Consider the following 22,643-nt stretch of genomic DNA (forward strand, 5'->3'; position numbering starts at 1 on the left):
AACAACTGAGACGGGGGGGAGTGCATAGTGGGGTTAGAAAAGGCTTTTAAGAAAATCTTACTTGATTTATTAGTATGTCTCAAAATGAACACTTCCAGTTCCAAGCCTTGCTTCGATTTCACAAATATTCTTCAGACATCTACTGAGACAAGCTCAGAGAGGGCAAATGATTTTTCTGAGCCCACACTGCCAGGCAGTGCTTCCCTCTTGCCCAGCAGTCATGGAATTAGGATACTAGGTGCCAGCAATTCTTCCTTTTAGCTCTTTTTGGCTTTTGGGAGGTAAGACTGTGGAGCCAGGTGGAGGCAGTTGCTGGTGGTGCTGTGGGCTGGTGTGATGGGAGACCCCCTAAAGGACACCGAGGCTGTCCTCCTCCCCAAACTCCGGAGAGTCTGAGTCAGAGTGGCTGTAGAGGGGTGAGGCTCTGTTCCCAAGAGCCCCTTCTAAGGCACATACACCATTTGGAGGGTGGATTATGCTTTCACTAATTGCTTGGACTCTTAGAAGGCTTGTTTCAACAAGCTTGAAGTGGGCCCGAGGAAGGGATGAATGGCCAGGAGGCTTGTGGGCAAGAAAGGCCCAGAAACAGGCCCTCTGCCTTTCTGTGGAGGAGGGGCCCTCACCAAGTGCAGTGCTGGAATCCGGCAGCTAGGGTGAGCAGAAGCGGCCGTGGGGACCAGGGCGCAGTACACTGACTGCTCATTCCCCATCAGAGAGTTGGCTGCTGCCTGTCAGAGGCCCTGGGAAAGAGGCCCAGGAGTGGGCACTAGGGCACAGCCTGAGGACGTGGGGCCAGGCTTAGGAGGATCCGAATGAACCAGAAATGATTCCCGCTACCAGGAGTCAATTTGCAAACCGTTGGGACCAGCGTGGCAGAGGACCTCAGCCGCTGTGTCCTGGACTGCTGGGGAGAGGGCCAGGAGACCATCTTGACGGCCTGCCCAACCTGGCAGGTGGAGGGGTCTATTGTTTAGGTCTAGGGGGGACAGGAGGGGTTTACAGCTTCCACAGGTCAACCTCTCAATTCAACATTATTCATCAGTTTATCTCATTTTTTGTTGAATCAGATATGCAAAACCAGTTCAAATGCGAAACCCTTAGGGAAGATTACACATCTAAAGCTTCAGTCACTAAGAACCTTAGCGAATAGCCAATACCCTTCCTTGTCTAGATCTCAATCCCAGGAGGGCCTGTGGGATGAGCAGGGGCTGAAGAGGCAGGAGGGTGGCTCAGGTAGCTCAACTGGGAATGTTTATATCTCCAGATGGGGACTAGACTCTAAGACTCTGTAATCCCATGGGCCTTGAGGGGAAGATGTGGAAGGAGAAAGAGGACTGCAAATAATTGATGCACATGAGTGACGGTGTGCAGAGGACCCCTCCCACACAGGGCTCAGCTAGACCGGACCTGTTTCAAAACAGAACCGAGCACTGGCCCTGTTAGGTCATCATGTGCAGGGTCAGTGACCTCCCCTTTAGGTACAAGAGAAAAAGGATCTCTTCCCATCTCGGGTGAGTCACCAAGGTTTTTGTGTAGACAGGATCTACCCTGATAAAACTGCTTCCCTCTGTAAACTTTTGGAGTTAGGGCAGATTTAGGATTCTAGTGTAGGAAGGCGGATGCAAAATCCCTCCAGCTGAGCCCTGTGAGGGAGGGGTCCTCTGCACACCATCACCCATGCGCATCAATTATTTGTAGTCCTCTTTCTCCCTCTGCATCTTCCCCTCAAGGCCTGTGGCATTATAGAGTATTAGAGTCTAGTCCCCCTCTGGAGGTGTGAATCCCTTCTGCCAGCTTTCTGGCAGATTCTTGCAGCTCCTGCTTGATTACCCGGCTTGACAGGTAGTTCACTACCTCAGCAGACAGCCAGCACTAATGGAAGCCACTCTGGCTCTTAGTGACTTTTGCGTTCATTTCCAAATGCTAATGGAAGCGTTAGCTTAAAAATCCATTCTAAAGTTTGACCAGGGATCCACAGCTAGCCTTCCTGATGGTAATTTTTGGAATACTTTCTTTCCCCTTTCTGCAAATCAAGACTAGAGTTTCCAGCTCCACGGGTTTTCCCAATGACTCGGACGTTTTGCCTTCAGCCTGGAATGTAATGTTTTGGGGACTTGGACTCTGTGGGTGTCAGGTGATGTCTTGGGGTCTCCCCTCTACCCTGGGCTCCAGTCCTTTCTCTCTCCTGTTGCTTTTACCCTTGCTAATTCAGAGACTGATTTCCTTGCTCATTGAGACAGCAGCAAACCAAGAAAGGAGGAGCCGGGCCTTTCTTCTGCCATCTGAGAATGTTCTACTAGGGATGTCTCCTTCTACTAGAACTAAATAGACCTGGGGAAGCCTCAGGCTCCTTCAGTATCTTTTTGGGCAGCAGCTGTTTGAGACCATCTGTGGCACTTCTGGCAGGGAGGAAGCCTGGGGGCTTGCCTGGGAGACAGACATACTCAGGGCAAAGTGGAAAGGCTGGACCCAATAGCATTGTGGACACACACATTGCTCCCTGATCCCCAGGGAGGCCTAACTGACCCTCAGAGCTGAGGAGTTGGACTCCTGGGGACAGGATGGCTGTGGCCTATCATGGTGGCATCAGCAGCCTGGCACTGAAAGACCTCTGTGCTCTAAAATAGCCACCCAGTGGCCAGTCACAGCGCCAGTCAGCCCATCATGCTTGCACCATTCCTGTGCATTTGAAAGGTTTTTTTTGCTTTCGTTTTTAATACTAAAGAGTCTCAGATTCAAATGTGATTGTCGTCTCTTTTAAAGTCCAATTAGATGAAAATGTCAGGGGTGATGGAAGAACTAGGGTATATGGGAGAGGCAAGCTGGGCCCCTCTGCCTGGGGAACAGAGAAGTTGAGCATGTGTGCAAGGGCTTGCACATGACAGTCATGACCTTGACTTGACCGAAGTCACGTGCTGGGGCTGTGAGCTCCTGGGTCTCCCCACTCTGGAAGCTGGGGAACCTGTTGATCCTGCAAGGATCACCTTGCTCAACACTGAATTGCTTGGGCCACTTTCAAGGCTCCGCTCAAGCTTCCCTGAGTCCCTGAAGCCCATCTTAATGTTCTCTTCTTTTTAGATTCCACGATTCCTAGACATACACAGATCATGATTTTAGAAGCAGGACAGTGAAATTATTTAAGAGTTTTTCTCCCCAGCTAGGCTATGAACAGCTGTCAGCTGAAATGTTTCTTTAATGTACCTGGTACAGAGCCTGACACACATGAAGATACTAAAAAAAAGTCTGTAGAATGGACAAAGGAAACACTGGGACATTCATTTTCTCTTCTGTCCGCAACACCAGGGCTGATCTCTGAGCTGTGCCAGAATGTCGCACAGTGTGTGTCCACAATGCCCTCTATTCTCCTGCTTACTGCTACCCAGGACTGCTGAGATCTGTGTCCTTTAGGGGCTGCTCGAGTGCCAAGCCCTCCCGGATCTTTCCCTGACCATCCCTTCTTTGAGCAGAGGCCCTTCCTTCTGTACTACCCTGATCACATTGCTTTGGTTAACATTAGGCATGACCATGTCTCCCCCCATCCCCCGCATTGAGCAGGGGGTCTTCACAGGGGATCTTCGGATGGGGGGCCTTCAGGTGTTGTACACTTTTACCTAGGAGGCATCTATAGTTTCTTTCATCCTACTCTCAAAGCTAAGAAATGCCATTCAGGATTGTTTGCAAGTTGACTCCTGGTGGCAAGAATCATTTCTGGGTCCTTTTGGCACTTTAGTGGCATTTAACAAATGCTTGTTAGATTTAATTAAATTGCATTTCCTTGTTGCATTCTCTAATCAGCTCTGACCTCAGAGTCTGGAGACCAGGACTGGTCCTGCCAGAGCACATGACTCTGCCGGCCCCCATGTGAACCGATGCTCTCACCTCTCTGTGCTGGGCTCTTTACCCTGGGACTCTGAGCACCTTGAGGGCCGGACTCCCGCCTCTGATTCTCCTGGCATCAGGCTCAGGACCCAGCACAGAGAAGGCACTGAAAAGAGTGGCTGATCCAGCCACCGAAAACGGGATAACTATCATCACCTGCCATCCTTGTAGGGCTGTTCTGGCATGAAATGAGGTGCAGGAATTTCCTGGGAAAGTTTAAACCGCTGTGCACATGTAACAGGGCTGTTATTAGGACAGGGCAGCTACATTTACATCTTGCTGTTACTCAAGACAGTGGGCATGAAACTGTCCAGATGCAGCTCAGAAAAGTCTGAGTGTGAGTGGCATGTCCGTCCATCTGCCGGCTGCATGTCAGGCATGTGTCCCCCTCCCCTCCAGTTTGGAAGTTCTGACTCAGACCCCCGGAGATTCCCTCTCACGGAACAGCTGCTTGGTCTAGAGGAAAGAGCATGAGACTAATATTTTTCTCACGAATTTTACTCCAGCAGGTCACTTAACCTTCTCATGCCTCCAATTCTTTATGTGTAAACTACGAACAAGGAATCCTCCCCTATTCGTCTCACCGAGGAGTTAGGAGAGGGCAACGGGAGGATGACAATGACATATAACTAGGATGCACTAACGGGCTTTCTCTGGTAAATTAGGAGGAATAAGTACACTCTCACAGTGCCAGCCCAGGCAGAACACACACACGCACACACGCACATGCACACACATGCACCTGGCTGTGCAAAGCACACCCACGGGAGCACGTATCGATACTGACAGACGTAGTTGGTATGTTTTCCCACGTGGCAATCCTGGGCAGGACTCTACAGCACATTAAGCATATTCACAGACATGGGTTCTTCTGTACCCCTTGCAATCCTGGGAGGCTCCAGCCCCTTCTTATGAAGCAGCACCAGGTGAAGCACACAAGCACACAGAGGGGGAGTGATGCAGAGCCCCAGCTGTCACATGTTGCTTGTGACACCACACCCCTCTCTCTGTGGGCCAGCCCTCCCGCAGGACCTCTGCAATCTGACACAGCACCCGCACAGTGGGGGTGCCCGTGAGTCACATGCCAGAGCACAGCTGGAACATCAGGATACCCTCCCAACACTGACATGGGGACAAGCCCTGGCGTGTGCAGGCCTCCTCGGGCACTGGAACTATCCGAGGCACGTGCCATTGGCTTTGCCACCTGCCCTAGATTTTGCACAAGGCTCTCTGGACTGAATGGGAAGGTGCACCCCGCACCTCACAGGTGAAATTATGGGATTATTAACTGTAATCCATTCACTTCTAAAGAGGGCTTAAGACGATATAAATAGGTGGAAGACCTCGATTCCCCTCTTCCAGCCCACAGAAGATGGGAGGCTGAGAGACCCTAAGAAAGAGAGAAAGCGAGAAGAGCCAGCCCATCTGTGAAGGTGGATGGCAGATCTAGAGAGCTAGAAAGGGAAAGTGCATGCCCTGAGAGACAGAGGCGGGGCTCTCTGCGGGGACCTCCACCGAGTACCTCCACCACGTGCGAGGAAAAGCCTGTCTGTGACATCTCCAGCCCAAAGGAGGTCTCGTTCTTGTTGGTGCCTACAACAGAATGACAGAGAGATGTCAGCTCCGTGCCCAATCACTTAGCTCCAGACAGAGCTGCCGCTCAACCCACAGCTCCTGCTTCCTTAGGGCATCATTAGGAGGTGGGGCTCTCTTTCAAGGGGGGCTCTGAAGCTGAGGCCAGTAGGGTGCCAGGCTCCTCAGCCCTCCCCAGCACTCTGTGCGGTGGGGAGCACCACACACCTTCCAGGTGCCCGTGTGGGTTGTTACTGGTAGCCCACTTACTTCTGAAAAGGGCTCGGGACAAATTATATTACAGGGCATGCATACTGTAAGACTGCTAAAATTGGGGGGAAAGCAAGCAAAAGTGCACAGAAATAGTGTGCGTTTTTGGCAAGAAATGGAATTTCCCACTTTGTTCATTCCTTTTATTCACTAGCTTTGGTTCCAGATGCCTTTGGATGGACCTCAAACATCAAATCCACCCTCAGAGGGAGGTCTGTCGCCACTGCAGATTTGCGTAAGAAATCCCATGAGTGCTGAAAGCCTCTCCGCACGGAGGGGCTCCCTGAACACATCATTGGAACCAATGTTCTCATCATCCAAGGCGACCATTTTGAGGAGAAATACACAGATTTGGATATTTGAGTTCTGAAGTGGGTGTCAAAGCTCACGTCCATACTTTATATTCATCTGCCCTTGTTTACGAGGGCCATTTTAGTCTCTTTTCATGTGTCTGTGGCTCGTCATTCCCAATGCACTGCAGACTTCTCAGGCTTTACATGGCCTTCTATTTCTTTTTATAATCCTCCCATATGCCCAAAGCCCGATATTGGAAGGGCCCACTATAGCAATGGTGGAAATGAAATTCGTGCAAATCAAATCAAAAATGGAGCTTAAATCATGAGGAGAGAGGCAATCTGAAGGACTCTGCCAAAAATAAAAAATGCTTTTGGTGGAGTGGAAGCAGTTGGTATATAGGGATTAAGGGTTTCAGAATATGGAGTCAGACTCTGCTAGGTACAAGCTAGGGTTGCCTGATGCAACATAGGATGCCCAATTAAAACTGAATTTCAGGCAACAAATAAGTTTTTTTTTTTTGTTTTTTTTTTTGAGACAGAGTCTCGCTCTGTCACCCAGGCTGGAGTGCAGTGGCCGGATCTCAGCTCACTGCAAGCTCCGCCTCCTGGGTTTACGCCATTCTCCTGCCTCAGCCTCCCGAGTAGCTGGGACTACAGGCGCCCGCCACCTCGCCCGGCTAGTATTTTGTATTTTTTTAGTAGAGATGGGGTTTCACTGTGTTAGCCAGGATGGTCTTGATCTCCTGACCTCGTGATCCGCCCGTCTCGGCCTCCCAAAGTGCTGGGATTACAGGCTTGAGCCACCGCACCCGGCCAACAAATAAGTTTTAACCTAAGCCTACCACACCCACTGTATTTTATTTTTGCGAAATTCGGCAACCTAGTTCAAAGCCCACCACCGTCCCAAGCTGTGAGATCTTTGGCAGGTCACTGAACTCCTTTGAGTTTCAGTTCTCCCAGCGGTAAAAATGACAGCATTAGCAAAGTAACGTTTCAGCATTGTTCATAAAACGCACAGCCTCACGTCCGGCACGGAGTAATACTCAGTTGTTGGAATTTATGACTTATTTATTTTTGGGGACAGGGTCTGGCTCTGTTGCCCAGGCTGGAGTGCAGTGGCATGATCTCAGCTCACTGCAACCTCAACCTCCCAGACTCGAGTGATCCTCCCACCTCAGCTTCCCAAGTAGCTAGGACTACAGGCACACACCACCACACCTAGCTAATTTTTGTAAATTTTTTTTGAAGAGATGAGGTTTTGCCTTGTTGCTCAAGCTGGTCTTGAACTCCTGAACTGAAGCAATTCACTCACCTTGTCCTCCCAAAGTGCTGGGATTACAGGCGTGAGTCACCACGCCTGGCCTGGCATTTATTTTTATGGAAGACTTTTGCTAAGCCATTCCGTTTTATGGGATTGGGTTGTGCTCTGTGGAGTTTACCTGATATAAGCCCAGGAGAGAGTGGATCCCCTCTTAGCATGCATTGCTCACCTTCCAGGCTGAAGATTCGGTCCCCCAGGGCATCGACAATGTCCTTCAAGGCAGCCTCATCAGTGACATTGAAGAAGTGCTTGTCATCGGGGTCACTGGCGATGTATTTGATTTCGTTTAGAAAAGTTTCTGGATTGATGCCCCTGCGGTTGTAGTAGCCCAGGACCTGCCAGGGAACAGGGGCAGGAACCACAAACCAGAACATAGCACAGACATTCCCATACACCACACGGCCTAGACCCCGGGGACCCCAGGGTGGGCTGGAGCCAGGGCCGGTAGCCATGAGAGTTCCTCGTGATGCCATTTGCGTGTGGAATGGACTCTCCTTTAGGCACAAGATAAAGCCTTTGTGCTAAGCTAGGGTCTGGGAGCTGAGAGGTTTGGAGGTGTGTTCTAGTTTTCTGAGGTTCCAGACCCTCCCTGGCAATGGATAGCGGGGCAACCCAAACCCACAGCTTTTGTGGATAGGCCAGAGCAGCGCAGAAAGATTCTCAACTTGTTGTTTAGAAGATGAAATGGGAGGCTCTTTTGAGGGCCTGGACACTTGTGATACTGCCTGGAACTAGTCCCTTGGAGTCCCCGGGGATTTGATGGCAAAGCCTCTAAGAGACCATCAGCAGCCCTTGGGCGGGCCAGGACTTACGGCCACCGCATATCTTGTTACATTGTCTCTCTCGCTTTGCTGGATCACCTTCTCCAGGTCTGGGCTGTCGTGGGACTCTCCATCTGTGATGACAATCATCACTTTCTTGGCCCCTTTCCTTCCGCCCTTCTGGAAAGCCTCTGAGCTGGAAGCCAAGCGCAGGGGCAGGGTCATGAGAAAGAAGTGGGATTGGGGCAGCCCCTGATGCTCCTGCAGAGGGGCGGCCACAGAAACCAGGACTAAGTGCCCCTTGGGCAACCCAACAGGTGCCAGGACCTCGAACCAAAAAAGTAGCTGGATTGAGATGGCCACAGCTACTCTTTCACCAGCTGCTCAGAAGGTTCTTAGATCTGTTGTCTTTAAATGAAATGTTGAAAAGCTCCTTTGGAGTTCTGACCTTGCTGTTTTGGGCAGGCCAAAGGGATGAGGTGGACCTGGGAGGGGAGTTCAGGGCAGGTGACAACCTTTAGAGGCATTAAGTCAGTGGTTCACAACTCCAGCTGCTCACTGGCATCTTGTGGAGCGAGCCTTTAAAACCTCTTGGCCGGGTGTGGTTGCTCACGCCTGTAATCCTAGCACTTTGGGAGCCCAAGGTGAGCGGATGATCTGAGGTCGGGAGTTCGAGACCAGCCTGACTAACATGGCAAAACCCTGCCTCTACTAGAAATACAAAACTTAGCCGGGTGTGTTGGCATGCGCCTGTAATCCCAACTACTCGGGAGGCTGAGGATTAAAATTGCTTGAACCCGGGAGGCGGAGGTTGCAGTGAGCCGAGATCACGCTACTGAACTCCAGCCTGGGTGACAGTAAGACTCTGTCTCAAAACAAACAAACAAACAGACAAACAAAAACTGTTGATGCCCGGCCTTAGCCAGACCCCTGAAATTGGAATCTCTGGGATGGTGGCCTGGATATTAGTATTTTTATTTGTTTATTTATTTTTAATTGAGACAGAGTTTCCCTCTGTTGCCCAGGCTAGAGTGCAGTGGCACAATCTCAGCTCACTGCAACCTCTTCCTCCCAGGTTCAAGCGATTCTTGTGCCTCAGTCTCCTAAGTAGCTGGGATTAGAGGCCTGTGCCACCACGCTTGGCTAATTTTTGTATTTTTAATAGAGATGGGGTTTTGCCATGTTGGCCAGTCTGGTCTCGAACTCCTGGCCTCAAGTGATCCGCCCGCCTCTGCCTCCCAAAGTGCTGGGATTACAGCTGTGAGCCACCGTGCCGGGCTGGCACCAGTATTTTGTAACGTTCTAGTGAGCATCCAGAGCTGAGACTCACTTTCCTTCGTACTGAAAACAGGATGTGCCAGGGTGACTCGGCATCCAGACAACATTGACCCATAAAATACGTGCGATGAGGCCTGACAGAGCTCTGGCTTCCTCACAAGGATTGCTTTGATTCTATTTTGGGAAACATTAAATATCAAATTCATGACAAATATTTCTCTTTCTCACTTTTTATTTTGTTTTCAGTATCCGGAGCATGAGCTCAGCCCACCTATCAGGCAATCCAGCCCAGGGGACAGCAGGGCTGGCACCTCGACCGTCAACCTGGCAGACAGGCTCTTGTAGCGGGCCATCGGGCTACGAAGTGTGAAAAACTGGCTCCCAAATCACCACTGGCTTTTAGTGTCCCTGTGGCCTGCCTTCCTTCAGACCATGAGGTTCTGAGGGGTATAGACATGGTCTCACTGAGGAGTCTGGCCCAGAAGTTATAATTTGCCAATAAGGATCTAAAAATAAATGTTAAACTCTTAGACTCTGAGGTTATTCCTCATGAGTCTGACCCACAGCAAGGCAGGACAGGCCACAGATTTAAGCTCTGTAGTGACAGGTTAAAGAGCCACATGGCTTTGGTATCTCAGGTATCTCTTCTTACATAGCACACTGAGGAACGGATGCATATGATTTAGGAGTTGAGGAATTTGCAAAAGCTGAAATAAATTAGTTTAGAACATCTTCAAACTACCAGCAAAGAGAAAAAACATCCGCCATTCTCTTAGCAGTGCTCCAATATGCTGGATATGTTGCCTTAAAAAACCCACTAATTTTAGTATGTGCTGTGGACTGAAGCCTGCAGAAGCATGTGCCACATGACGAGAGCAGATTTTGAGCTCAAGCTCAACCCAGTAGCAGGAGAACTCTGCTATTTTTTCCAGGGAGATTCTAGATGCTTCTGTGACTGCATGGAAGGGCCAGGCCCAGGAATAAAATGCCCTGCAAAAAAGCATGGCAGGAGCAAAACATGTTTTATTATATATGGAGCCAAGAAAAATGTCAGGATCATATTTCCATAGAGTGGAATAGTGTGAATGTCATATGAATCTGTAATCGTGTGAATATCAGCATGAATCATCAGATTTTAAATTGTGATTTTGCACTGGGAAAGGGACTTGGATTTGTTCATTTGTAAATTAGATTATACATTCCTTGAGAGCAGTGAGAGCTGTATACTAACAACAGGCTCCATGGGCCTAGAAACCAGAGTGGCCCATGGAGATTGAGGCCACGTCATAACTTGTTTCTGCTCAAAACCTGCACAGGTTCCTCTTTCTCTCGGGGAAAGCCCAGGTTCTCACAACAGCTCCCTAAGCCCTCTGAAATCTGGCCCATTTCCTCTCTTAGCCTCTGGTCCTGCTTACTCACCCCCACCTACACTGGACTCTTCGATGGTCTGGAGTCCTCAGGCACACCAAACCTTTGAGCTGTTCCCTCCCAGCCATCTGCTTGCCAACAACTCCCTCAACTCCTTTCAAATCTCCAGTCAAAGGTCATCCATCAGGGAAGCCTTTCCTCACCGCCCTGTTCATGCTGATTCTGTACCTGCCCTCTGCAACTGCTCCACTCCCCCTACCACACTTCATTCTCCCCATAACTTTCATCTCCTTCTACTATGCTATGTTATTTATTTATTTGTTTATTGTCTGCCTCTCTCTCTAGAATGTCGGCTCACGAGGGCACAGTATTTGTACCTATGTTGTTCACTGATCTAGCCCTGGTGCCTAAAATAGTGAGAGGCACATAGTAGATGCTCAATAAAGTGTTATGTGGCCAAAGGTAGAATCACACCACGTTGTTCAGGGGCCCTCTCCACTTCCCTGCTGTACATAGCTGCCAGGCTCATTTTCTTAACGTGTATATCTGGTGATTACACTCTACTACTCAAGAACCTGCTATGGCCACCCATGCTGGTTTTAACTACAACATCATCACTCTCACCATCTTTACATGGCTCACTTCCCACCAACATGAACCCCTTGCTGTGGTCAAGAGGAGTGCATCTCTGAATGCAAATGTTCCTTGACTTTCCCTCTCCTCTGCTGGCATCAGGGTGGAATGTCTTGTGTGGCACATCTTCTGTTCACCTGTTTTTGTTGGAATCCCAGGGTCTTCCCAGGACAGGTGCAGTGCCGCCTCCTCCTGGCAGTTCTCCTTGGCCCCTCCATGGGGGCCTCTCCCTCTCTCATCCTCACTGAGTCAGGGTTAGGGTGAACACTTGTCACAGCCCTCCCATCAGACTGTGAGCTGCCACAGCCAGGACCCACAGGTTATCGATATCTTTATAAGCCCTCATGTTCATGGCCTGAATCTTTGCCCTTTCGAAGGAGCGTAGGAAAAATAAATGCATTAAGAATAAACTGAGTGAGGACAGAAAACCTTTCACCTTAAAAGGCACCAGCTGTAGTTTGGGACTTGAATTTGGCAAGTTGGGAAGATCAGAATTTCGACCTTCATTTGAGGTGAAGATTGCAACCTCAGCAGTGCTTATGAGTCAGGGATGGTTCAAACTACCTGGTGAGTCACACACAAATAATTGACCTGAGGTTGGTGAGTTGTAAAGTCAGGTCCAAATAGTGGGTTTTATTCCTGTATGAGTCAGTTAGCTTCACACTGAGAAAGTGAGTGCTGGTGGTTATGGGCTGCCTTCCTTGCCCCAGTCATTTCACAAGGGCCTGCTGGAGTCTCAAGTCTTACCCCGAAAAAGGCAAAACAAAAGCAGAAAAATGGACCATTCCTTGTAAGGATGAATAAGAGAGCCACCTTCACATGGAGAAATGCTCCTTTAGGAAAAGCTTGAGTGAGTTTTATCAGCAAACAGAAACACGCTAGTTGAGCAATGACTTAATTGTAAAGAGTTATGAGGTTGGAAAAATCTTAATCTTTTGAGCACACGAAATCACGATACTACTGAATAGTTCTTTTTTTCTTTTCTTTCTTTTTTTTTTTGAGATAGGGTCTGGCTCTGTTGCCTAGGTGGAGTGCAGTGGTGTGATCTTGGCTCACTGTAGCCTTTGCTTCCTGGGCTCAAGTGATTCTCCCACTTCAGCCTCCTGAATAGTTAGGACTACAAGCATGCACCACCATGCCTGGCTAATTTTTGTATTTTTTTAGTAGAGACGAGGGCTCATGGTTTTGCCTAGGCTGGTCTCAAACTTATGGGCTCAAGTAATCCTCCCACCTCAGCCTCCCAAACTGCTGAGATTACAGGTCTGAGCCACTGCACCTGGCCTCAATAGCTCTTACATTGTGGATTTTTTAAAAACACATCAGCTAACCCTACATAAGGTGGGATCATAAGGTAACAGGTCTGTGGTCTCAACAAATGTAGCAGAACTCGTATTTATAGGTGTAACATTTAGATATTTAAAATCTAAATGCCTTTGACACAGTCATCTTATGAGTTTAGGTCTTAGCTCAAGAGATCTGTGGCATTGCCTTTAAAATTGGCTAATTTCAGTGGGGGGATGACCACCATGTTTTGAGCAACAACATTACTGGAATAAGCATGCAGACTTTGCACGGACAACATCTAGGGATAACATTTATCTGGATGAGTGAGTTCTGGTGTGATTTTATTTTATTTTATTTTTTATTTTTTTGAGGCAGAGTCTCGCTCTGTCACCAGGCTGGAGTGCAGTGGCACCATCTTGGTTCACTGCAACCTCCGCCTCCTGGGTTTAAGCAATTCTCCTGCCTCAGCTTCCCAAGTAGCTGGACTACAGATGCATGCCACCATGCCTGGCTAATTTTTTTGTGTGTATTTTAGTAGAGATGGGGTTTTACCATGTTGCCCAGGCTGGTCTCAAACTCCTGAGCTCAGGCAATCTGCCTGCCCTGGCCTCCCAAAGTGCTAGGATTACAGGTGTGAGCCACACGCCTGGCCAAGTTCTGGTGTGATTTTTAAGGAATCAGCCTCACTACTCTACAGTCTCAGGTGTCAGATTTGACTGCGTTCTTTCTACTCCATTGATGACTAACTCTCCATAAGAAGACCCCACCCTCACAGAACCTACTTCTTATAGAGTGTCTGTGGCAGAAGCTATTTTTCAAAGTTGGCTGCAACAATATCCCCCATCCTAAATGCTCTTCTGCAAAATGACCTCACTATTCATCCATCAAGGCAGAACCAAATTCCCTTCCCCTTGAATCTGGGCTAGGCTCAGTCACTTGCCCAACTAATAGGATGTGGCAGAAGTCATATTCTGGGACTTCGAGACCAGGTTACAGGCAGTCTCCCAGGTCCTGCCTGGGTCTCTTGGAAAGCTCACTCTTGGGATGCTCTCTCTAAAACTCCAGTTGCCATGCCACAATGAAACCAAGCCACATGGCCACATGTGGGTGCTCAGGTCACCAGTCCCAGCTGAGCTCTCAGCCAACAGCCAGCAACAACTGCCAGTCACGTGAGAACCTTTAGATGACAGCAGATCCAGGTGACACCAGACTGCAACCACCTGAGAGGACCCAAGAGAAAACCAACCAGCTGAGCCCAGCCAAACCCCAGAATTTTGAGGAATTAAGAAATTATTGTCTCAAGGTACTAAATTTTGTGGTAGTGTGTTACATGGCAATAGATAACTATAATTCTTCTACTTTTTTTTTTACCGTGCAAATTCGATGCCAAATGCTGTCCGGGTCTCTGTTCCTCCTCTCTGCTCAATGTGGCTGGCAGCTTCCACCACATCTTTTACAGACCTGTAGTCATTGAGGTGAAACTCATGCACCACATCTTCTCCATACTGCACAACTCCAACCTGCAAGGTAGAGGAGAGGGCAACAGAACATTTTGATCCCCTGAAACTTAGAATTTGAGAGTGAGGATCCCCGGGAGTTTCTGTGTGATAATTCAGGAGGCAGGAGGGCTGAGGACCTTTGCAAGAAAGTAACCACAGCCAAAGGGAAGTAGGTTCTGCAAAGTTCTGGGAATGAATGGACAGCTTGATGGCACAAGAAGGGGTGCATATAGAGAATGGAGACTTTGTGATTGAAAGAAAGGCCCAACAATTATGCTTCTTTCTTAGGAAAACAAAAGCGGAGCAGAGAATCTAAGTACAAAATATTACAAACAGTGTGGGTGGAAGGTCACAGTGTTTACCAAACTCCAAAACTGAGGTTCCTTAAAACTTGTTAGAGAAGAGGTTCTTTTGTCCCCATGGATGATAAAATAATGACAATATTAATAGCTTCAAAATAAACAAAAAGCTTCAAGACCTATGGTAGGAATAGAACAATGAAACGTTCCTATTGGATGAGCCCACAGAGTTTATTTGGCACATGTGCCCTTCTAATGCTGGATTTTCACCCATGATACCCTAAAGGATGATCTTCTGGTGGTGGGGAACTCATTACTTCATGAGAAAGTCCACTCCATTTTTAACAGCCCTAATTGTTGCAAATAATTTCTTAGATTGACTTGAAATCTGCCATCTAATAACTTCTAGTCATTAGTCCTCACTCAGGCAGAATAAAAAGGAATGAATCTACCTCTGCTTTAGCCAGGCAGCATTTCAGATATATGAACCTAGCAGCCCTTACCTCCTCTCCTGCCATCTTCCCTCCACGATCTATATGTCTAATTCTCCTCTGTGCCTCACTCAACAGGGCTCTAGCATCCACTCAACCATTCCCACCTTCCTTCTCACTTTTTAGCTTGTCTAAGTCTTCATAGGTGGTGTGTTGTGTCTGACCCGTGAATGAGCCCTCCCCCAAACTGTCATTTGATGTGCTGCACTGGAGAAGAGTGTCCTGAGCTGCAGCGCCCTGGTGCCGGCTGGCCCTACTACCTCTGTCCTCTTACCTACACCTCCTTTGTGCACACGCAGATCTCGCCTAGACCTAAGGCAGTACCTGCCATCGGTTTGGGTGGCCCTGTTCAGAAGAGGGCCCAAGAGATGCTCACCTGGATCTGCCCTGGGCCGATGTAAAACTTCTTCAGGATGTTGATGAGGAAGTGCTGAACCTCCACCCAGGGGTAGATGCTGTTGGAGCCATCCAGGACAATGACGATGTCCATGTAGGTCTGGCACCCTGGGAAGTGGGGACATGGTTATGGCTACCCAAGGAGCAGTGTCTGCGAGTCTCTGATACTCTGGACGATTGTTCAAAGGACAAATGAATGACTCTGCTCCACGTGTGTGATTCCCTGGGCTGGGAAGCTGTCCCTGGGCTGGACATTTATCTGGGCAACGTGAATGAGCCCAGGAAGTCCTGGCTATGTCCCACCACTCTGCTGGCTGTTTGAACAAAGCTTAAATTAAGCCTGATCACTTCTATTCCTAATCAGGGACTGACCACTACCAATTGGCCAATGCTTCCGAGGCAGCCAGCACTGCTCAAATCAGTACCTTGTTATCGTTTGTTTTGCTGTGATGAGCAGGCGGCATTTTACCACTCACAGCCCTAATGAATGGATTTCTTCTTTTAGGAGGGAAATATGATGTCATGGCTAGAAATGTGGGATGTGGCATCACACTGCCTCCTGGCTTTGGCACTCCTTAGCTGTGTGACCTAGGGCCAGTCACGAAACCGCTCAGCCTCAGTTTTCTCTTCTGTAAAACAGGCACAATGATAGTAAAGAGTTGCCTAGAAAAACTCATGAGAAGATGCTTCTAAAGGGCCAAGCACAAAGCAAATGCTCAGTAAATCTGAGCTGATCATGGTTTCACTTTTTTTTTTTTTTAAGGAAACCACTGAGTTAATATGGTACTGATATCATCAGGTCAAGCTCTCATGCCATTATCTCTGCCTCTGAATATAAAGGTTGCTTCATGCTCTTGTAATATTAATACTAAATTAGGCTGGGAGTGGTGGCTCACACCTGTAATCCTAGCACTTTGGGAGTCCGAAGAGGGTAGATCACCTGAGGTCAGGAGTTTGAGACCAGCCTTCCCAACACGGCAAAACCCCTTCTCTACTAATAACACAAACATTAGCCAGGAGTCAAGATGCACACCTGTAATCCCAGCTACTCAGGAGTCTGAAACATGAGAATTGCTTGAACCCAGGAGGCAGAGGTTGCAGTGAGTCAAGATCGGACCACTACACTCCAGCCTGGGTGACAGAGTGAGACTCTGCCTCAAAAACAAAACAAAACAAACAAATAAACAAAAAAACCAAATTAAAAGGAATGATGAAAATCATCAAAGAAAATTAACAAAACATTGGCCATAACAAACGTAAAAAAACCCCCTCCTCTTTTAAAATCTAAGTAATTTATTTCTGTTTGTCAGCTGTTGGAGTTACTTTGAAATATTGCATACACTCTGCGTCTGGGCATCTGCTCATTTTTATTGGCGAGTTTTTATACTGTTATAAAATCCACTTTATAACAATGCTGCATGAACCTTTTGTGTGTTAACTGTTCCAGTAATTCTTGCATTTCGAAGAGGCACTATGTCGAAGTCAGTGCTGAGCAGACAGAGGAAGGTGGGGGTGGCTTTGGGTTGGGACGCCTGTTGCAGGCTTTGTGTTTAGCAGAGCATTTTAGAAGCATTTGGGCAACTTGAATGCTCCGCCACTTCTTGTCCCATCTGTGTACTGTGTACAGCATGTGATGACCTGACACTCCTGGCCTGGCAGAGCCTCATACAGTTCTGGTTTAGTTCGGCTCTACACACGTGGACTGAGCGCCTGCTATGTGCTGGAGCTCTGCATGGTGCAGGCGGCAGTGGGGGTGACCAAGACAGAAATGCCTTGATTTGGAGGAGTTCATAATCTTTTAACAGGTTATCTTTATTTTTATTTTTAAGCCAGCTTTATTATTAGAATGTATTTATTATTGCTGATTTCTTTATTACAATTTCAAATTTTTCTTTTTAAGACACCTTGGGAACAAACTGGCTTGAGGGCTTCCTAAACATGACTGAACACTCCTTTGGGGAGCTTAAAAACACACACACTCACATGCACGCATGCACACACGCATGCACATACTCCTACTGAATTAGGACCTACGTGGGGGTGCCCTGGAATCTGCATTTGATAAGCTTCAGAGCAAAGCTGCTGGTCAGCCAGGTGAGGAGGCCTCCACCACATGAGGTTCAGGGACCGTAGGATGGTCACATCTTGGCCTGGAGGGACTAGCTCTAGAGGTGGTGACATTTCCCAGTGGACCCCTCACGTACCCTGACCTCAGGCCTCCTCCTGTGCTGTGGCTCTGCCATTTCCTCTGTCATTTTGTGTAAATAGAATCCACGTCTCCTTGTCCCTCAGGAGGACCACCTTTCTGCCCCTACTGGATTGATGCTTCCTCCTACTCCCTTCCCCAGGCCCCACTGACTGGGCCCTGTTGTCTGGAGGGCAGCTGCCGGCAAGCCAGAGGTGCTAATTCCCGAACCCTCCATAAAACAGGCAGCAGCTGCTTGGGTGATGGTATTTAGTGCAGAGGAAACAGTGAGGCTCAGAGCCAAGAAGTCTGGGCTTGTGGGAGGCAGGGTCTGAGCAGTAATTCCCCCGATTTTCTTGGTGGGTGGGCAATGAACAAGAGGTTTTACGTTCCATGAGGCTCTGGACGAACTGGACAGAACTCCCTGCTGTCCAGGAGCACTAGTTTGGTGGAACTATTACCAAGGAGATTTCTGTTCTCCCTGTTCCTTCACCTACAGGGCTGCTGCATTGTGCAACATCAGGAGGCGCCATTCACATGGTAGTCTAAGCGAACAGTTCCCCCAGAATTGTGCAGTGCACAGCTTGTCTGCTGCATGTGCTCACCAGGTAACCTCCTATATACCCAGGGTTTCTACAGTGAGCCTCCCTTGAGGCCGGGACTGTCTTTGAAACCTTAGCTCATTTGTTCCTCACTATCACACTTGGGAGAGGGAGGCCAGGATTATGACTCCCACAGAGGCCCAGAGAGATGGAGTGATACATTCCAGGTCATTCGGAGAGCTGGGGCGGGGCAGGGCTAGAGTCCAAATGCTGCTTTCTAGCCACAGGTTGTGGTGCTCAGGGCCCAAGTCTCTCTGGACCATCCACTGCTCAGCTTGAGCTTGCAGATTTGAAACCACTTACTTTGGAGAGCTGGGGCCACGGTCTTGGAGAACCTGAAGTTGGAGTTGACTCTTGAACACATCCCTGTGGTGTAGTAGGAGCTCCCACACTCGTGAGACCAGAGGGGGCTGCAGGCCTGGGGAGGACAGTGCAGACCCCTAGTCAGTGAGGGGCCTCAGAGAGGATCCGGGTCCAATGGCCTGAAGCCCAGTCCCATCCTCCATAACCCAAGACAGACTTCTCCTATCTGAGGGGTGAGGGGGTGAGGGGTCTTCTTTGGGTCTAACTGAACTCTCTCTTGCTGCAATGTGTACTAGTTCCTTTGGTTTCAGGTCTAATGGAGAAAAAACTAATCTTGGAGTCTCTTTCATTGTTTTTTCAAGGCCCCGTTCTCCATTTCATCATTTAGGAATATGATACTTCCTCACGCTACCTGTCCACCCCACTCACCCATCCATCACACAGGATCTGGGGAAGCCTTTTCATTCGTGGGTGTGAACCCTTCAAGGGTCACTAGAATAACTCCTCTGTCTGAGAGGTCGCCTGAAGGGCCTTCCTGGGCAAAGTTCTAGGACTGGGTCCCAAAAACATGCCATGGCTCATATCGGGGCAGGGGAAGAGAAGAATGTCTGTATTCTTTCTGTGAAATGTTCTACCAAAAACAGTGATGTCAGTCCCCATTGAAGGACCGAGTGATGAGTTCTTCTCAGAGTCATTAAACATGAAAGCTTAGCTCCATGCTTCCATTGCTATCAGGAAACCCAGAGCTAATTTTGTGCTGTAATTTCCTTTGGTTTAGGTGAGTAAGTATTCTACTTCCAATCCCCTTCTTTAATTACTTTATTTTTAAGCCCAGACCTTAAAGGTTATGTTTTATGTGTGTACTTTGTTGAAGCTGCTCTACGTAATGTTTGGAAGTTGGGGGGGGGTCGGGAATAAAGAATGGACAGATGGGTGGATGGATAAGTGGATGGATAGACAGATGATGGATGGATAAGTCGATGGTAGTTGGATGGATGAATGATGGATAGATGGATGATGAATGGATGGATGGATAAATGGATGGAAGATGGATGGAAGGATGATGGATAGATGTGGATGGATGGACAGATAGATGAATGGATAATGGATGGATGATGGATAGTGGATAGATGATAGATGAATGGGTGAATGAATGATGGTTGGATAGATGATGGACGGATAAGTGGATGGATGATGGATGGATAGATGATGTATGAATGGGTGGATGAATTATAATGGATGGATGGATGAATGGGTGGATGGATAGATAGATGAATGGATAAGTGGATGGATGATGGATGAATGGATGATGAATGAATAAGTGGATGAAAGATGGATGGATGATGAATGGTTGATGGATGGATGGATGATGAATTGATGGGTGGATGAATGATAGATAGATGATGGAGGTTGATGGATGGATGCAGGAAGGAATAAATGGAAAGATGGATGATTCCATGGGAGATGGATGTGTAGACAGATGGGTAGATGAATGCATGGATGGTTGGATAAATGAATGGAGGAATGAATTGTTGAGGGGGGAATGGACTGATGAGTGATTCAATGAATATGTGACTATTTATAAACCAAGGATTAACCTACTCACAGAGGCCCCAGAGAATATATCACACCATTCCTCTCAGACCTTCATACCACCTTGTGAAGAAGAAATGTGACAAGAAGGCTGAGAGGGAAAAGGGAGTAGAGACAAAGCCCCTGATGGATATGTGTGTGGATAGGGCCAGGGGTCCTGCTTTGCCCCTGGTTATGGCTAATGAAGGGCTATGGGCTAAATATACATCAAGGCACCTCATGACTTTCCCTGGCAGAGCCACTGTGTACTCAAGTCCCCTTGCATCCCAGTCATCTTCTTATCTTTTTGTCTTATTTGTCTGATCTAATTTGTCTTGTGATTCATGCCCCAGATGTCTCATTTGTCAGCAGAAATACACAAGAACAAAGACTGACACAAGCTAAAAATGGGCAGTAATTTGTACTGGGCTTTCTGGGGTAAATTTTCTCTGAAATCCTCTCTTGCAACTGTTTCTAGGAACCATCAGTCTCAGAAGGATCCTGTTTGAACCCCAAGCATTGCCCATACTCAAGGCACCACTCCAAGGTGGTGGCAAGGAGCAGGCAGTGCCAATCCCTCATGCCACCCACACTCGCTACTGTGTGCAGAACCCACACGTGCTTGCCTGGGCACAGAATAGAGACCTGTAAGCAGGGCCTGCTGCTGTCTGTCCCCCAGCATCCTGTTAGACATTACTCATTTGCTTGTCGCCTCTCTTTCCACCAGAGTGTAAGCTCCAGCAGGGCAGGGTCTCTATTCACTGCTGAATCGCAGTGACCAGCACTGGGCTTAGCGCATACTATGGTAAGTGCTCAGAAACATCGTTGTTTAAATGAATGAATGTTTCTACCACCTCAACCCAGACATCCCCTTTTCTTTCTTCCTTGCGAAGGCCTGTCTCTTTAAAAACAAAACAGAAGCCTCCTCCAGCCTTCTTCATCTAATCCTGGATAGTTGAGACGGCTTGTCGCTCTGTAGCCCTTCCCTCGGCTGTAGAAAATCTGTGTTTACTTATTTAAGGCATCCCTTCCAAGTCTTCTTTGGTTATGTGGTGCAGCCTGCTTCTTTTTTCCAGCTTAGAGCAGAGATTTGACCTCCAGCCCAGACAACTAGCTCCCCAAGGGAAGGGACAGTCCCCCATCAGACTTGTTGGCTATCTGTATTTTTTCTTCTCCCTTTTCTGGCTGTTCCTCCCTCCCTCGGGGTATGCACATAACAGGGCTCAATTGTGTCTTCTGCCTGGACTGTCCCTGCCAAAACACCCAGGGTCCCGCCACCCAGAATGGCGTAAGCAGGGAGCTGGTGGGGGAGCTGCTTCCTGGAGCGTGCAGGGCCAGGCAGCTTGGATGGAGTGTGGGAGAGTGGGTGTACAGTATGTACATGAGGGTGTGTAAGGAGACGCTCCACCCCTCCCCACCTCCACCCCCACCTCTCCTGACCGCAAGCAGTGGCAGGTGGCTCTTACCAGGAAGCTGTTGTCCTTGGGGTTGGTGGCGAGACTAAGGCCGAGGCGCATGTTGTCCTTCCGCTCGGACACGTTGGACAGGGTGACCCTTCCTGGGGTGGGGGGAGAAGCTCAGCTTGCAGTCCCCTCCTGCCCGCCCTCTGCCCAGAGCCTGCTGCTGGTCTGGTCACCTGAGGTGCCTCCCCGATTCTCCCTGGCCCTGGGGACCTCTGGCTCTCAGGGTTTACAAAAGGCCTTCCCCAGATGTACTTTCAGGACTTCCTCACAACTACCTGTGAGATGAGAAAACTGAGTCTCAGAGAGGCCAAACGACCTGCCCAAGGTCACACAGTAAGCACTCACCGAGCCTTCCATCTCCTAGCCCACAGCTTTTCCTCCTCCAGCCATCCGACTGGAGCCCCACTCCCCCGTGTGCCCCCAAACATGCCATGGCATCCCACCTGGGCTGGCTTCTTCTGTGCAGTTCCCCTGCCACGCTTTCCTCCAAGTCGACCCCCATCCACACATAACCAGTCCTGTGCCCAACTCTTTCCACGCCCGCTTCTCTGCTCATCTGAACAACCAACATGCGACAGCTGAGAGAGCTCCCTCTCATGGGTAACAGACAGTCAACTCAACAAGAGCCTTCCAGAGCTACCAGGCCTTGCCTAGGAACGCCATTCTGAAGGTGGCTGCCAAGAGAGGTGCTTAGGAGCCGGGTTATCAGCCAGCTGGGAGTAGGGAGAGGGTCGGCTCAGTGGCAGATTAGAATAAAAAAAAAAAATTGCATCGCTTAAGGTTTTACCAGATCATCCTGGAGGCCATTGAAGGAAGGGAAGTGAGTCTGAATTCCCTAGAAGTGTGTTAGTATGTGTGTGCACGCACACACATGTGTACGGGAAGAGGGAGTGGGAGAGGCTGGGGAGCTAGAGTGTGCCAGCCCTAACCTGCAGTGTGAACAGCTCTGGATGGCTTCCCTGCCTGGGGGAGGAGTAATTTCTTTTTTCTTTTCTTTTCTTTTCCTTTTTCTTTTCTTTTCCTTTCTCTCCCCTTTTTTCTTTTCTTTTCTTTTTTTTTTGAGGCAGGGTCTCACTGTGTCACCCAGGCTAGAGTGGAGTGGCACCATCATGGCTCACTGCAATCTCCAACTTCCAGACTCAAGCAATGGGAGGAATAATTTCTAAGGAGG

At 48.7% G+C, this 22,643-nt stretch overlaps 1 protein-coding gene across 4 annotated transcripts in view; it reads right to left on the reverse strand.

Annotated features, from left to right (window-relative positions):
* The window catches only part of ITGA11 (integrin subunit alpha 11), a 132,645-nt gene that overhangs the window by 40,915 nt on the left and 69,087 nt on the right, over nucleotides 1-22,643 (reverse strand). For all 4 annotated transcript variants that reach the window (XR_013395684.1, XM_015142554.3, XM_077939631.1 and 1 more), the window contains 7 exons: nucleotides 21,476-21,567; nucleotides 18,438-18,552; nucleotides 15,328-15,455; nucleotides 14,034-14,182; nucleotides 8,151-8,295; nucleotides 7,508-7,673; nucleotides 5,402-5,472 (listed from right to left, as the gene is read on the reverse strand). Coding sequence is in view for 3 of the 4 variants with exons in the window: in XM_015142554.3 (XP_014998040.3) it covers nucleotides 5,402-5,472; nucleotides 7,508-7,673; nucleotides 8,151-8,295; nucleotides 14,034-14,182; nucleotides 15,328-15,455; nucleotides 18,438-18,552; nucleotides 21,476-21,567 (866 nt within the window). In the remaining variant the exon portion in view is untranslated. The remainder of the gene's footprint in view (nucleotides 1-5,401; nucleotides 5,473-7,507; nucleotides 7,674-8,150; nucleotides 8,296-14,033; nucleotides 14,183-15,327; nucleotides 15,456-18,437; nucleotides 18,553-21,475; nucleotides 21,568-22,643) is intronic.

This window comes from Macaca mulatta, chromosome 7 (assembly GCF_049350105.2).
Source record: "Macaca mulatta isolate MMU2019108-1 chromosome 7, T2T-MMU8v2.0, whole genome shotgun sequence".
Classification (NCBI taxonomy): domain Eukaryota; kingdom Metazoa; phylum Chordata; class Mammalia; order Primates; family Cercopithecidae; genus Macaca; species Macaca mulatta.